The sequence below is a fragment of the Dreissena polymorpha genome, chromosome 11 (assembly GCF_020536995.1).
Source record: "Dreissena polymorpha isolate Duluth1 chromosome 11, UMN_Dpol_1.0, whole genome shotgun sequence".
Taxonomy (NCBI): Eukaryota; Metazoa; Mollusca; class Bivalvia; order Myida; family Dreissenidae; genus Dreissena; species Dreissena polymorpha.
Window position 1 is genome coordinate 44,659,126 of NC_068365.1, and position 14,085 is coordinate 44,673,210.

The 14,085-nt window shown below is 32.2% G+C and overlaps 2 protein-coding genes across 2 annotated transcripts in view; both read left to right on the forward strand.

Moving 5' to 3' along the window:
- Window positions 1-8,930, forward strand: part of LOC127850127 (tumor susceptibility gene 101 protein-like) — a 31,470-nt gene extending 22,540 nt beyond the window's left edge. The window contains exons 7-8 of the mRNA XM_052382917.1: window positions 5,159-5,218; window positions 8,219-8,930. Of these exons, the coding sequence (XP_052238877.1) occupies window positions 5,159-5,218; window positions 8,219-8,436 (278 nt within the window). The 3' untranslated portion in view covers window positions 8,437-8,930. The remainder of the gene's footprint in view (window positions 1-5,158; window positions 5,219-8,218) is intronic.
- A 3,602-nt stretch (window positions 8,931-12,532) lies between these two features.
- LOC127850128 (tumor susceptibility gene 101 protein-like) overlaps window positions 12,533-14,085 on the forward strand; it is a 72,701-nt gene continuing 71,148 nt past the window's right edge. Inside the window, exon 1 of the mRNA XM_052382920.1 lies at window positions 12,533-12,651. Coding sequence (XP_052238880.1) covers window positions 12,610-12,651 — 42 coding nt within the window. The 5' untranslated portion in view covers window positions 12,533-12,609. The remainder of the gene's footprint in view (window positions 12,652-14,085) is intronic.

Genomic DNA, 14,085 nt, shown 5'->3' on the forward strand with positions numbered 1-14,085 from the left:
ACATTTAAATTGATGTAAACATAGGTTAACATCGACCAAATTCACGTCATCAAAAGCATGTAAAAATCCATATGTGTCTATCAGCCTTTTAACATTAGAAACCCAATTTATATGCCCTTTATGGCTATATTGCAGGGCTTGTAAATATACACTTTTTATAATAATATTATCAAAATTTGAAATTTTCAACCAGTATTTAACAATTCTAATAAAACGATTAATAAATAAAGGATGTCGACCCAACTCCCCATATACTGCTGCATTACAAGTGTTCTGTTTAACAGTCAGCAATCTTTTGCAAAATTTTACATGTATTCGTTCTATTTCTTTTGACTTTGTGTTGCCCCAAACTTCACATGCATAGTAAAGAATTGAACCAACAAAAGCATCAAACAACTGATATACCGTTTTGAGTTTTAAATCAAATTCTTTACATTTAAGGGTGTTGCTGCAGTTTTGCTGATTTTTTTCCACCAAATAGATTTTGTTCAAAATTTATATTCAAGTACTATATACAAATATTATATGAAAATTGAAATAAAAATATAGGGTCACCGACCTTGTTTTGATTTTATTCACCATTTTATAACATGTAATTTTTCATTTATACTGGAAAATCTCTAATTGCCTCAAACCAATTAATAACCTATGAAATAGACAACAAATAGATATTATATAAGCTGAGATACATAAAATACCATTTAATTAAACAACACAATGCCAAAAAAATGGAGAACACAAGTTAAATTTAAAAATATATATATATATATTTTTATGTCACCCCAAAAAACATCAAGTTTTTACTATTTTTAACACCAAAACGTAATTTTAAAAAAATTCTGTCAAATAGAATTCTGCAAAACTGCTCAAATATGTTCATCTACGTGTTGTCATCATAAAACACAAATAAAAAAAGGGGTCACCGCACTTTTAACCGAGATTTTTTGTTTTAACTATCCCTACCGTCTACGTCAAATTGTATAAAAAATACATCAATTAGGCAAAACCCAAGTACCAGTACATAGATTGTAAGAAATATGCATAAACATTAAAAATTGTTTAAATCTTAACTGGGATCACAACAGCTTACCAAAAGACATTAATAAAAAACAATATTTAATCACAAACATAATACCATACAGTATCAAACTCGACCTTAATCATTAATAACTTACATGTACTTGTTCACAGATTTCGGCTTGTTTTGAAGTTTGTGATTAAATGCTTTAAATTAATAAGTTTAAACGACATTACTAAAAAGCTCCAGTATAAAACAAAAATGACATTAAAAAAAAAGTAAAAAAAAAGTTAACCCACCTGGGATCGAACCACTGACAATGGAATTATGAACCAACTCGGTCATTTCTGATGAAACTGATAACTAAAAATATTGAGTTGTGATAATAGCATCATCGGTCTTGCTAAAAATATATTCTCGGTTAAATAAACTGCCGCAACACCCCTTAATGAATAAAATATTTAGTGCTTTTAGTGCTTTACCAGCTAGATATTCTTGGTTCAAAGAGAAGTTACTTGTATAGTTAAAAACTGTACCCGAATAATAAAAATCATTGACAACCTCTATTGGCTGACCATTATATGTCAAATGTTCTGATGGTAAAAGACGACCACGTTTCCGGAAAACCATAATTTTTGTTTTAGATATATTTACCTTTAGTCCCCATGTATTGCAGTATTCAAGTAAACGGTCCAAATGAGATTGTACTTCTTCCGCCGATTTACCTGTTATTGCCATATCGTCAGCAAAAAGCAACAATATAAGTATAATACCATCAATGAGCAAACCGGAAGTAGAACTATCTTGTAAAAATAATTTTAGATCTTCAATAAATAGCGAAAATAGTAGAGGTGACATTACTTCCCATTGACGTAGTCCGACAGCGTAACTAAAATATTCTGAATAGGATGAACAATGCCTAACACAAGATTTTACATTATGATACATATTTTTAATAATTCTGAGCAGTTTGCCTTGAATACCACACTTGTATAATTTAAGCCATAAGCCATTTCTATAAATAGCATCAAAACATTTTAACATATCAACGTATATAACATATAACCTTTTATTTTCATTAACATATTTTTGTACTAAAGACATTAATATAAAAATAGCATCAACAGTGGACCGCCCTTTTCTATATCCGAACTGTGCGTCCGAAATAATATTATTGTTATTACAAAAGGTTTTAATGCGTGCATTTACAACAGAGGTAAAAAGTTTAGATAAGCAACTAAGAAGTGTTATTCCCCTATAATTATTAATATCTTAAGTATTTCCTTTTTTGTGTATAGGGATTATTATACCCTCTGTCCACTTTTCTGAATTAACACCAAAGTTTAAAATTGCATTAAATAGGTCACATATATTTGATGAAATAATATCTTTACATTCTAACAGATATTCATTTAAAAGGCAATCACTTCCAAAAGCTTAATTTCGTTTCAAAGAATTAATACTTTTGATTATTTCATTAACAGTAAATGGTTAAGCAAGTTCCGGAAATCGAGTATTCGGCAAATCAAAATTATTATTAGAACATAATGATTCAGCCTCCTCATTCTCGATCTCAAAAATAACACTGCTAATACTTGAGAAAAATGAACGAAAATTATCTAATGATATAGTTTCACCTTTGTTTTTTCTTTTAGATTTAAAGTATTTCCAAAAATCTTTGGGTTTTTTATTCATCAAACTCTCTAACTCGGTTACTTTCCTTTGATTGTATTCTTTCTTCTTGTTGTTGATTAATGTTTTATAAGCCCGTTTGTATTCTAATAACTGCATTCTATTGGCATCGTTTCTGTCGGAATTAAATAAGTTTAACATTCTTTTATAGTTTAAATGTGCGATTTACAGTCGGTATCAAACCAATCTTTATGCTTAAAGCTACCACTTTCTTCAAATTCGGATTCATTGGAAATAACAATAGTTTTCGAAAAAAACCGGGTCTGCTACACTGCGAAAAACGTCAGTAAAACTATTCAACGCATTGTTAATTGATTCATTACAATAGCAATTGTTATCGTTCACAATTCTATTAAGGGGTGTTGCGGCAGTTTATTTAACCGAGCATTTCAGGCACGCCAGTGAAAATGAGGTTGTTTCTCATGGACTGTGCCTTAAGGTAAGAAAGGTTGTCCCGAAAGTCCGTTCGCTCCTTCTCCATATGTTCCAATCTGCTCGTAACTTGCGCTATAGCAATATCGACCCCTTCAGTTACATTTTTTAGCTTCAACATTTTATGTTCGACAGTTTTAATTCTGCTGTCAAGCGCTACACATAGGTTTTTCATATCTTTTTCAACGCTAGACAGCTTTGCCTGTAACTTATCTAGAGAAGATTACTTTCCACAACCTCTAAACGAGTGCTTATACCTTTAAGACAACTCATAATGTCTCTAAGGGTGGGCTCTCCTTCTGCCCCTGCCATATTGCTACTATCCCGTTGTTTATCACACTGGTCTACAAACACACTTAAATCGACACCAGTCTCCAAAACGCAATCACCGTCATCGTTATTATTTCCATAAAGCACTAAATTTGTTTCATTTAAAACTGAACTCACTAGCACTTCACTATCCGCAGATGGGCCTCTTTGTTCTTTGCTGTTTACAATTTTGAATGTGTCTCTCCGAAGTATCGTTATCACTACTATTTCTTGCTTTTCGTTTATTTTTCTTATCTTTGCTCATAGATCCTGTTATAAAGCACTTAAACCACTTGTAGATTGCATAAAAAAAGTTAATATTAACGAACATTTAATTATTTATCCACTGTTTTTTACTCACCGCACAAAAACACAACCGTCTCCCGCCATATCAGGTGACCAACATTAACATCTTTCCACTCAGATACTAACTTTGACACATTTGTGAACCCTGAGAAAAATCAAATTAATTTAAGAAAATGTGTACTATAGTCAAGTTTGGAAGGCTTGTATTCCAACCGTTAGATACCAATCAGCAGCTTATAGGATAAAACCAAAACAGACTAATGATTATAAACCAAGAACCCGTCTGTTTGCAAGTTAACAAGAATACTGATTGTATTATTATTTACTTTTATTACCTGATGTCTTATATAAATGATAATTAATTATTTTTTGCTATTTCCTCGTAGAAAAAGAAATTTGCAATGTTTTAAACTGTTACCGGTGAATATCGAACTGTTGACCGGTCAACAGTTTGAACTGTTGCCCGCTGGAATAATGACGTCATTTCGTCGAAAAAATGACTTCATTTTACAGTTAAACAGACAAAATTATTTATTTTATCGATTACTGTTGTGTGTAAATAAAAATTTAGTTTGCTGTTTTTTTCCATTTTGGAAATTTGATCAGGTAATAAAACACTTATTTCATGGATGCTTGGTGAACAGTCAAAACTGTTGTCCCTCGGTATCAGGGCTGACATTTGGAACTGTTGCCCGAGGCCGATAGGCCTCGGGCAACAGTACCAAAGTCATCACTGATACCTTGGGAAACAGTTTTGACTGTTCACCGCGCATCCATGAAATAAGTGTATAATGTAAACGGTTTCTGTATGTATTATAAAGGAACTGTCAACCACGACGACGAAGAAAAGAAAAGTTGTAAAATACCGTATTTTTTTAACAATTATTATTTTATATTGATTAAAATATCACGACTGGTATATTACATTACTTGAAAAAAGTTGTTAGTTTTCATATTTTCAGTATATTTGGTAATAAATTTTACTTGGTATGTCTACCAGGTAACTACCACTTAACTATAAATAACGCCAGTAGATTGATCATCATCGACACATGATAAACCCAGGAATGCAAATGGTGCATGCGTTGTGCATTGTATATATTTTATACATAAAATGATCAATCTACTTGCGTTACTTATAGTGTGTAAATCGTTATGTCACTTATTTTCGCGATGTTCTATTGATTTCACATTGCGAAATTTAATTACCGAATATACTGAAAATATAAACTTTTTTTTCAAGTAATGTAATATACAAGTCGTGATATTTTAATCAATACAAACTAACCATTGTAAAAAAAATACGGTATTTTAGAACTTTTCATTTTTCGTTATTCGTGGATGAAAGTCCCTTTAACTTCATTATTTATGTATTTATTTGATTTCATTAATTTGTTTCAGGTAAAAGGCAAGCTCCACCGGCCCCGTGCTCTATGTCAAATATTGAGGACCAGACTACAGGTTTTGATCATTTGTCTTTCTCATGTAAAAAAAGAATAACGTTTATGGTCACTTTGAATTCATTTTCATAAACAATATATGTATTTGGCACAGTGTGTTTGGCAACACTGTAATGGTCGTATACAATATGGGCTCTTTACCTGGAATTTCAAACTAATTTAACATAATTGTAAGACTTTTTCACGTTAGTATTTGTATGATTTAGCAGCCAAAACGCTTACTTTATGATGTAAATTTGACAGTACGGATTCGGCCATATAATGATACGAAAATTGTGCTATTGTGTTTGATTATGAAAACAATTTCAAATAAAAGCGAAGTTCGTGTCTCGGACTTGGCAAAAAAACACCTAGAGGTTTTGCGCAGTTACAATTGGGCAGTAAGTTAAGGTCGAGTTGTGACCCGTATATACATTAATTAAAACAGGTATTTGTTTTTTTTATATAAATAATCATGCACGCCATTTTATTATCTTAATCAAGAATCGGCTAAGGGTTTCAACTAAATATTTATGAGGGAAATGTTAAATCTTTCGTATAGAATACAGTAATTAAATAAAGGTTGCGTATTCTTTGGTTGTACAATACATGTAATCGATTAAGGACATAAGCTGCAGTTTTGATTTTTGTTTGGCTCATATAACGTGATAATATTGATACTTTGCTAGAGCTTTTTTTTAACATGAGACTGTATTGAAAGTCTAGGGTGACTAGTGTTTTTGTCCTTCAACATAACAGCTATGTCATCATAATGTAACCATAAACATATGCCAATACTAGAGAAAATTAAGTTAATACGTGAGAGAAGAACGTATTTATAAATTTATGAGTATAATTGTTTGTGTTTAATATTTTTTTAATCGAATCAATATGATTTACAGTTTAGATTTGGTACAATAAAAATGTAATGAATTGAAAAGTCGTAAATTTATATTAAAAAAATCCTTATTTGTTGCCTTTCGAAATACAGATTTTCCCAATTCGACCCAAATAAAACCTTAGTTATCATACAGTAGGACAATAAAGAAAAACAAACTAAGTGTTCGGGATCGTTTGTTCCGAATTGCTGCTCAGCTGCATATAATTAAATAAGCAAAATCATATTCAAAGAATATACATGGTAAATGTCAGCACTCTGTATCATAATAGACAATGCGTTTGTATTTGTATGATTTAGCAGACAAAACGCTAACTTTATGATGTAAATTTGACAGTACGGATTTGGACATAAAATGATACGAAAATTGTGCTAATTGTTTTTGAATACGAAAACATTTTCATATAAAAGCGAAATTTGTGTCCCGGACTTGGCAAAAACACCTAGTGGTTTTGCGCAGTTAGCATTAGGCCATCAGTTAAGGTCGAGTTGTGACCCGTATATACATTAATTAAAACAGGTGTTTTTTTTATATATTATAATGCACGACATTTTATTATCTTAATCAAGAATCGGCTAAGGGTTTTAACTAAATATTCATGAGGGAAATGTTAAATCTTTCGTATAGAATACAGTTATTAAATAAAGATTGCGTATTCTTTGGTTGTACAATACATTTAATCGATTAAGAACGTAAGCGGCAGTTTTAATTTTGTGTTAGGCTCATAAAACGTGATAATATTGATATTTTGCTAGAGCTATCTTTCTTTAACATGAGACTGTATTAAATGTCTAGGGTCATTAGTGTTTTTTTTTGTCCTTCAAAATAGCAGCTATGTCATCATTATGTAACCATAAACATATTCCAATACTAGAGAAAATTGAGTTTATAAGTGAGAAAATAACGTATTTATAAATTAATGATTATAACTGTTTTTATTTGATATTTTTTTCAATCTAATCAATATGATTTACAAATTAGTTTAAAAAAAAAATAAAAATGTCATGAATTGTTAAGTCGTAAAATTCATGAAAAAATCCATATTCGTTGCCTTTCGAAACACAGATTTTCCCAATTTTGACCCAAAATGAAACCTTAGTTATCATACAGTAAGAAAATAAAGAAAAAAAACTAAGTGTTCGGAATTGTTTGTTCCGAATTGTTGTTCAGCTGCATGAAATTACATAAACAAAATCATATTCAAAGAATATACATGCTAAATTTCAACACTCTGTATCATAATAGACAATGCGATTAATAGTATCCGTTAATAAGTGAACTCCATTTTCAGATGACACAATACCTAAAAAACATTGATTTTTACAGAAGATCACATGCTCATTTTGTTTGCAATATCGTTTGTGGTATACGGTGTGTTACACGCGCGGTCCGATCATGTGTCATAAAACAACGTTTCATTTACGATGAAGCCGAATGCAAATATCGTATTGCATACCTTGTTTTTTTTATAAATACGCACACATTTTACAACAAATATTTTTTAATCAGCTTCTTTAAAAACGAAATGAAATATGCGAACGCAAATCAGTAATACGCGCATATATACAGTTGCATGTGCAGCAAGATTGTGGTCCAGGCGTATGCAAAATGCAGAGGAAAGCTATCTGCTTCATACCAGTCTCACTTGGAAACACGTATCTTCAATCAAAATAATATATTGACTGTTTTTTCTTATATATAGCGATAATGCGTTGTCAATTACATCACGAGATACAAACGTTTGTGTAATCTTAGGAATGAGGTTTTATTCTAACTGTGAAGTTTAGGGGACACATATTGTCTCATGTTTTTTTTTGGTTTCTTAGAATTTTGTTTCTTTTTGTTTTTTCCCTCTCGATATTTAAATTGTTTTAATTCAAGTATACGAAAAAGGATGCACGTATTGCGCAACCGGTGTTACAGTAACAACCATCTTTACAGTAACAACAAATATTCGTGAAACTATACTGTAGCCCTAAAAATGGGTATTTAATTACATATTGTTACTGCATGTCACATAAGATTCTATTATTTTGTATAACAAACTGTTACATTAAGTTAATAATAGTTCGACTTATCAATGCGTACTATGCAACATAAGCAATAGAACTCTGTATCGACAGACTCTTCAACCATTGATGAGGAACTTGATGAACTTCAAAAGCTGCAAGGGTTACTGAGGTGTAAGATTTGCAATGTTCGGCGCGTGGCGTTGGCCTATCAGCCTTGTGGTCACTGTGTCGCCTGTCAGGACTGCGGATCCAAGGTCCACAGCTGTCCCACATGTCCCGATAATGGAGCAAACACGCGAGGGACTGTCAAGATACTTTTTGCACCATAAACCCCACGGATTCTGCAGTATGCAGTGTGTTTACATTAACATTAATGACAGCCGCAAGTTTACTGTCGAAGACATGTATACAGTCGTCATGTCCTAGTTTGCTTATGGGGACGATTTTGCGAAAAGTCAGATTTGTCTTTCCGTATAATCAATTAATGGCACGTTGAAAAGTTCTTGAACGTATGTAAAGGTCGCAAAGCAATATTGAAAAAAATGTGAATGTAGATGTTTTTTTATCATGTTGACAGTAATTTTCTTCAGTTTATTTTGTTAATATTTGGATGAAATATGTGAGAAAATAACGGGTTTAATTCTACCGTTTAATTTACAAAAACATATAAGTTTATTCGCTCGACTCTCATAATTCAAAAACTCGCCCTTTCCCAAGATGAAGATGCATTGGAGTAAACTGACAAGTTCATAACACTGTATATTTAATCGACAGTTTATTCAAGTGTTCGAACTGTTTTCAAACATAAACCTCATGAAATACGTTTCTTCAAAATAAATCATACAATAATTCGGTAAATTTACCCAAATGACCTTGACTGAAACTAATGATCATACAATGTTTAATGTGGACCGTGGATTTATTGAAAATTTGAACCACTAATATATTTTTTTTCTTTCGTAAGGTGTGTATGCAAAGCATATTGGATGTCTCGTTTAAAAACATATTAAGGATTGCACGTTTTTAAATTAAACCTTTAACATTATATTCTCTATTGACGGGCATTTGTGCAATAACTGTCTGCGGTTACGATGTATGACTAACTTGCCTATTGTTCTACTATGTACTGCTTATTTCAAATACCTTGCCAATTGTTTTACCATGTATTGCCAATTTAAAATACCCCGCCAATTGTTGAACTATGTACTGCGTTTTTCAATACCTTGCCAATGGTTGTATTATGTATTTCTTATTCAAATATTGCAATATTTACGTGATCTTCTCCTTGTGATTTGCATAAACTACCTTTATTCTCGGATCTGCTTTTGTTCTGCATTACTTTGCGTTATTATAATGTTTTTTGCTGCGATTTGATTTTCTTAAATAAACTTAATAAACACGTCAAACTCCATTGTATTACTATTGGAAAGGCGAAAGGCTCAATCCTCGTACAATCTAAACGTTTCAATAAGAAGAGAGAGAGAGATAGAGAAAGATATATGCCTATATCAGTTCAACAGGAAAGTTCTTATCTCAGTTGATGATAGGATGTAGGTCATATTGCTCGGAATCAACTATAAAGTAATCATTTTCAGTAAAATCGAATTGGATTTAACAATTTGATACAAAGATGTAATATATTTTAAACACAAAATGCAGCACAAACAGCAAATAAACATTTTTGTACAAGTATTAAGCGCGCGTACTCAAGACGTCATTATTAACACGTCAACGACAAAAGTTTCCAGATAAAAATGCAGCTTTTTAGCGACTTTGTTTTCATTATTTCTTTAAATTCGGGGACGTAGAGGTATGATAACAGAAAAACAGGTTACTGCCTGATCTTTAAAAAAATATATCAGGCTCGGCACGAATACAATAAAGGCTCGGCATTATATTATTCTAAGCCTTGCCTGATATACAAAAATCTGTTTTCTCTATATCCATATCCTTCTCACCATCATCATCAACAATAACAACAAGACACACATTACAAATCATCATTAAAAACAATACGTTTATCACTTCATGTCCTTTGCAGTGTCATCAATATGTTATCATTATATCTGTCATCATATTATTATCATGCCATCACCAGTTGCAGGCAGATTATACACGATATATTATACACATCATTTGCATGAGAGTATTGGGTTCGTAACATAATAAAGCCTAAACATACATTTTATTTGCAACAACGTAACTGACAGGTAGATATTATTTTGAATCTTAAATAATATGTAATTTCTTTACTTGATATATTTTCCATATTTCTTATAATGTTGATGATCCCTTAAAACTGATTAAAAAAAAACCTCGAACAATACCCCAATCGAGCTTGATTCTTCACGACATGTGGACACATGTTGTTGTCCTATATGTTATATTTGAACATTATACGAAACGCAAATGAATGGTTTTACATTCTGATATAGTTCGGAACAGCTATAAGTATTTCATAGTTTCAAATTATATAATCAGATCGTAATGCGTTATGTTTGGTTGTTTTATGTTTTGAAAAATGTTGAAGTTAACTTTTTAAAGACTTTATATTCGCCCAACAGATTTCCTTTTGTATGTCAATTACTTTTGCAAAATGAATTAAAACCGCTCTTTCTAGAATGTCGGGCACCATACAAATGACACTGACTCAACACAGAACTTAGATTATCTCTTTATTCAAATACATAATACATAATTTAAAACATGCAATCTCAACGGTTTCGAGAGGTTTTCTCCAAACACTTTAATCTTATATTATAATCCATCTTAAACACCCATATATTGCATATGTTAATTTGATTGCGTTTTAAAACACTCATGTCATTGAACTTAATGACGCAATCACTTTTCAAGTGATTACGTCATGAGAAACGCACGTACAGTTTGGATATAACATAGAAAGTAATGAAGCTCATTTCAATGTTATCAATTCATTATCTTGTATTTACATATTTGTGATTATAATTATGTTTACTTGTGTCTGTAAATCATATATTAGTAGCCCGATTTTGTAGAAAATTGATTTAATTGTATAAAGGCATTTGCGTCCTTCAAATTAGAAAAAGCTATGTTAATATGTTATGTTATATAAAGAATGTATTCTTATTTATATAACTCCGTCAGGCATGGCTAGATCTTATTGTAGAGCGCGGAACTATAATTTGAAGATCGCGAGTTCGATCTCGATTCCGGCCAAATAACTTGTGTGAGGTTGCTCATGAAGTCTTAAGTATGTGAACTTAGTACTGGTTAACCAGTACATCCAGAAAAAAAGTACGAATTGGTCAACTGACCACCTATGTCATGTGTATGACTCATTAAACGATTGTTATTTGCTTAAAATAATGTATGTTGCATACAAGAAACTACGTCTGTAAGTCTGTGAACGCTTAAATGATAGTGAGTTAATTGCTCATTTAGTTTGTCTTCCTATATAGCGTATTGGATGTTTGTTTTCAGTACAAACACACAGAAAAGGCCAAGAAAGATGTGCGTAGTGCAATCAAGAAGTTTGAAACTCTAAGGCAAAAAATGAGGCATTTGGTAAGAGGACATTTCAAATACAGGAATATAAACGCTATGACTTGTGTTTGGTGTATATAAAAGCTTTCGCTCGAACTTTCTAATTAAAGTCATTCACTATAAGCTATGAATCCTTGAGTATTAAAGATAATAAAGAGGTGATTATAGACTTGCGTTTGATGAGACATTAAAATCTAAAAGATGAACAATACTTGTAACAAATGTGAATAAAGCATTGACAATACTTGCGACCTCCGCCATCATTGATACACACAAGTATTGTTTTCGCTCACTTTACACCAGTGAAGTATCAAATACCTCTCCCCTTTCGTGCGTCATAAAATCCACTAAGTCAATATATCGAGTGCTAACATGCTGACATGCGTTATCTTTACGTTGACCTAGAAATCTTGTATTTGATCCCACGTTATCCAGTTTCTAATCCGAGATATCATTGGAATAAATGTTCCTTCAATATAATTTGGCATAACATCTGACCCAGACTGCTTTCATAACACAAATATTAAGCAAGAACGAAACAAGTGATCCTACGCGTCTACCACGAGCCCTAAACAAGTGGAGCTTTAACTTCATATTGGCTCCATATATTCACTCAAGGTTCATATTATTTAAATGCAACCCAGACTGTTTTATTTTGGAATCGATATACTTTAATCATCAATTCAAACAGAACGTACGCATAAGCAAGTTTTCAGTCTAAGGTATTCACAGTGTCATGAACATCACGTTTTGCACGCATTGAACAAAGTTAAAGGCATTTTGAAGAGATTTATTGCCAATTAAATATTAGCCCGTATTGGATGTAAGCCATACTGGCTAGACTTGTCATTTTTACCAACCTGACTTATCACTTAGTATAAATCAAATAATTATTACCTCTTTGTTACTTTCGTTTTTACTTAATTCATAACAATCTTTAATTTAAATAATAACGTGTTACTTGTTCATCGCATACTATGTCTTCGTTTGAACCGTTCTTGATTTCTTCACTGAAAAAGGTATATAGCTTTAACATTGATTATGATTTTTAGCATCTAGCTGTTCTTCATACGTACACACACAGTAACGAGGGGGAGGGGTTGGTTGCGTAACCTGGAGCTCAGTGGGTTAAAGTGAGATAAGTTTGAATTTATTTCAAAGACAGTTCCAATCAAAGTGCCGAAGGCACTGAAGTTGTTCGCTATTGCATAATTTAGACGCAACTCATTTTTCAAAATTAATCGCAAGTTTGAAATCAACACAAGCCATTCAAATTTATAAAGAGTGTATCTTAACACACGGGTCTAGATGTGTGTGCACTTTTTATCATCCTATTTATTTTAGAGAGATAACTTAGACAAAATAACAACAACATGGCCCTTTTTGACGTTCTAAAAGCATCGAAAGTATGATGAAATGTGAAAATAAGAACTGAATTTAAAGACAATTTGCAATCACCATCATATTAAACGAATATTGTTGGAATATCGAATACTTATCTCACTAAGAAATATAATTTCATGATGGAAATTCCCTGTACAAAACTTTTGATTTTTGACACCATATACAAATTAAAATATACAATAATATATTGCTGGTTGAAAAAAAATATAAAATTAATATGCGAGTAGTAATACTTTAACTCACGACTTAGGTAGTCTAAAGACAGCCCTAGTGACACGTACTTTGTTGTTTATGCATAATTGTTACCCTAGTAGTTCATACGGTGCCAACAACATAAACATTGGTATAGAGCACTAATGCGCTTTTTCGGCGTAGCGGCTGTTTAAATAGCTTTTCACCTTAAATGACTTTTACATAACGCCAGCAGAGAAGCGATGAATATATTCGAATATTTCATAGGCTGATTCGAGATAAAAACCTCTGAACTTTGGCTACATCATGTGTATGTGCTGAGCGCAAAGGATTGTAGCACTGTCAGTGTAAGGAATTCCGGACAACTCTCTTCATGTTCACACGGCACAAATTGAGGCCCAGTTACAATTACACGTTAAAATACATTTCGAAGAATTTAAGTTTCAGGGTATCAGTACTTCGTTCACTAAATCGTCCGGGGAATATAAATGGACTATCGATATTCACAGTTTTGCTTTCAAGATGAAGAAAACAACATTACCGAAATAGTATAGTGTGACGATAAGAGGTACATCGTTTAATGATCCAACCACATTGTTTGCCGTACTCGGTCAGCACGTCTGGAAATCGTCCCTGAATGCCTGGATAGGCTGCCCTTATTTACAAGTTTGCTATTTTGAATTAATGTTGTATCGAAAAGCATGTGCTAAATGTGCCATTTACAATTCGCTCTATGAGATTGTAATGACCTCTCGTCATGCGAAAATGGGTCGTATTCCCTTTGCGCCCATAATATATAGAGCCCACTCAGCTGTGCATTTCTCAGTCTTGTCAGGAGGTACATAATGATACCATAT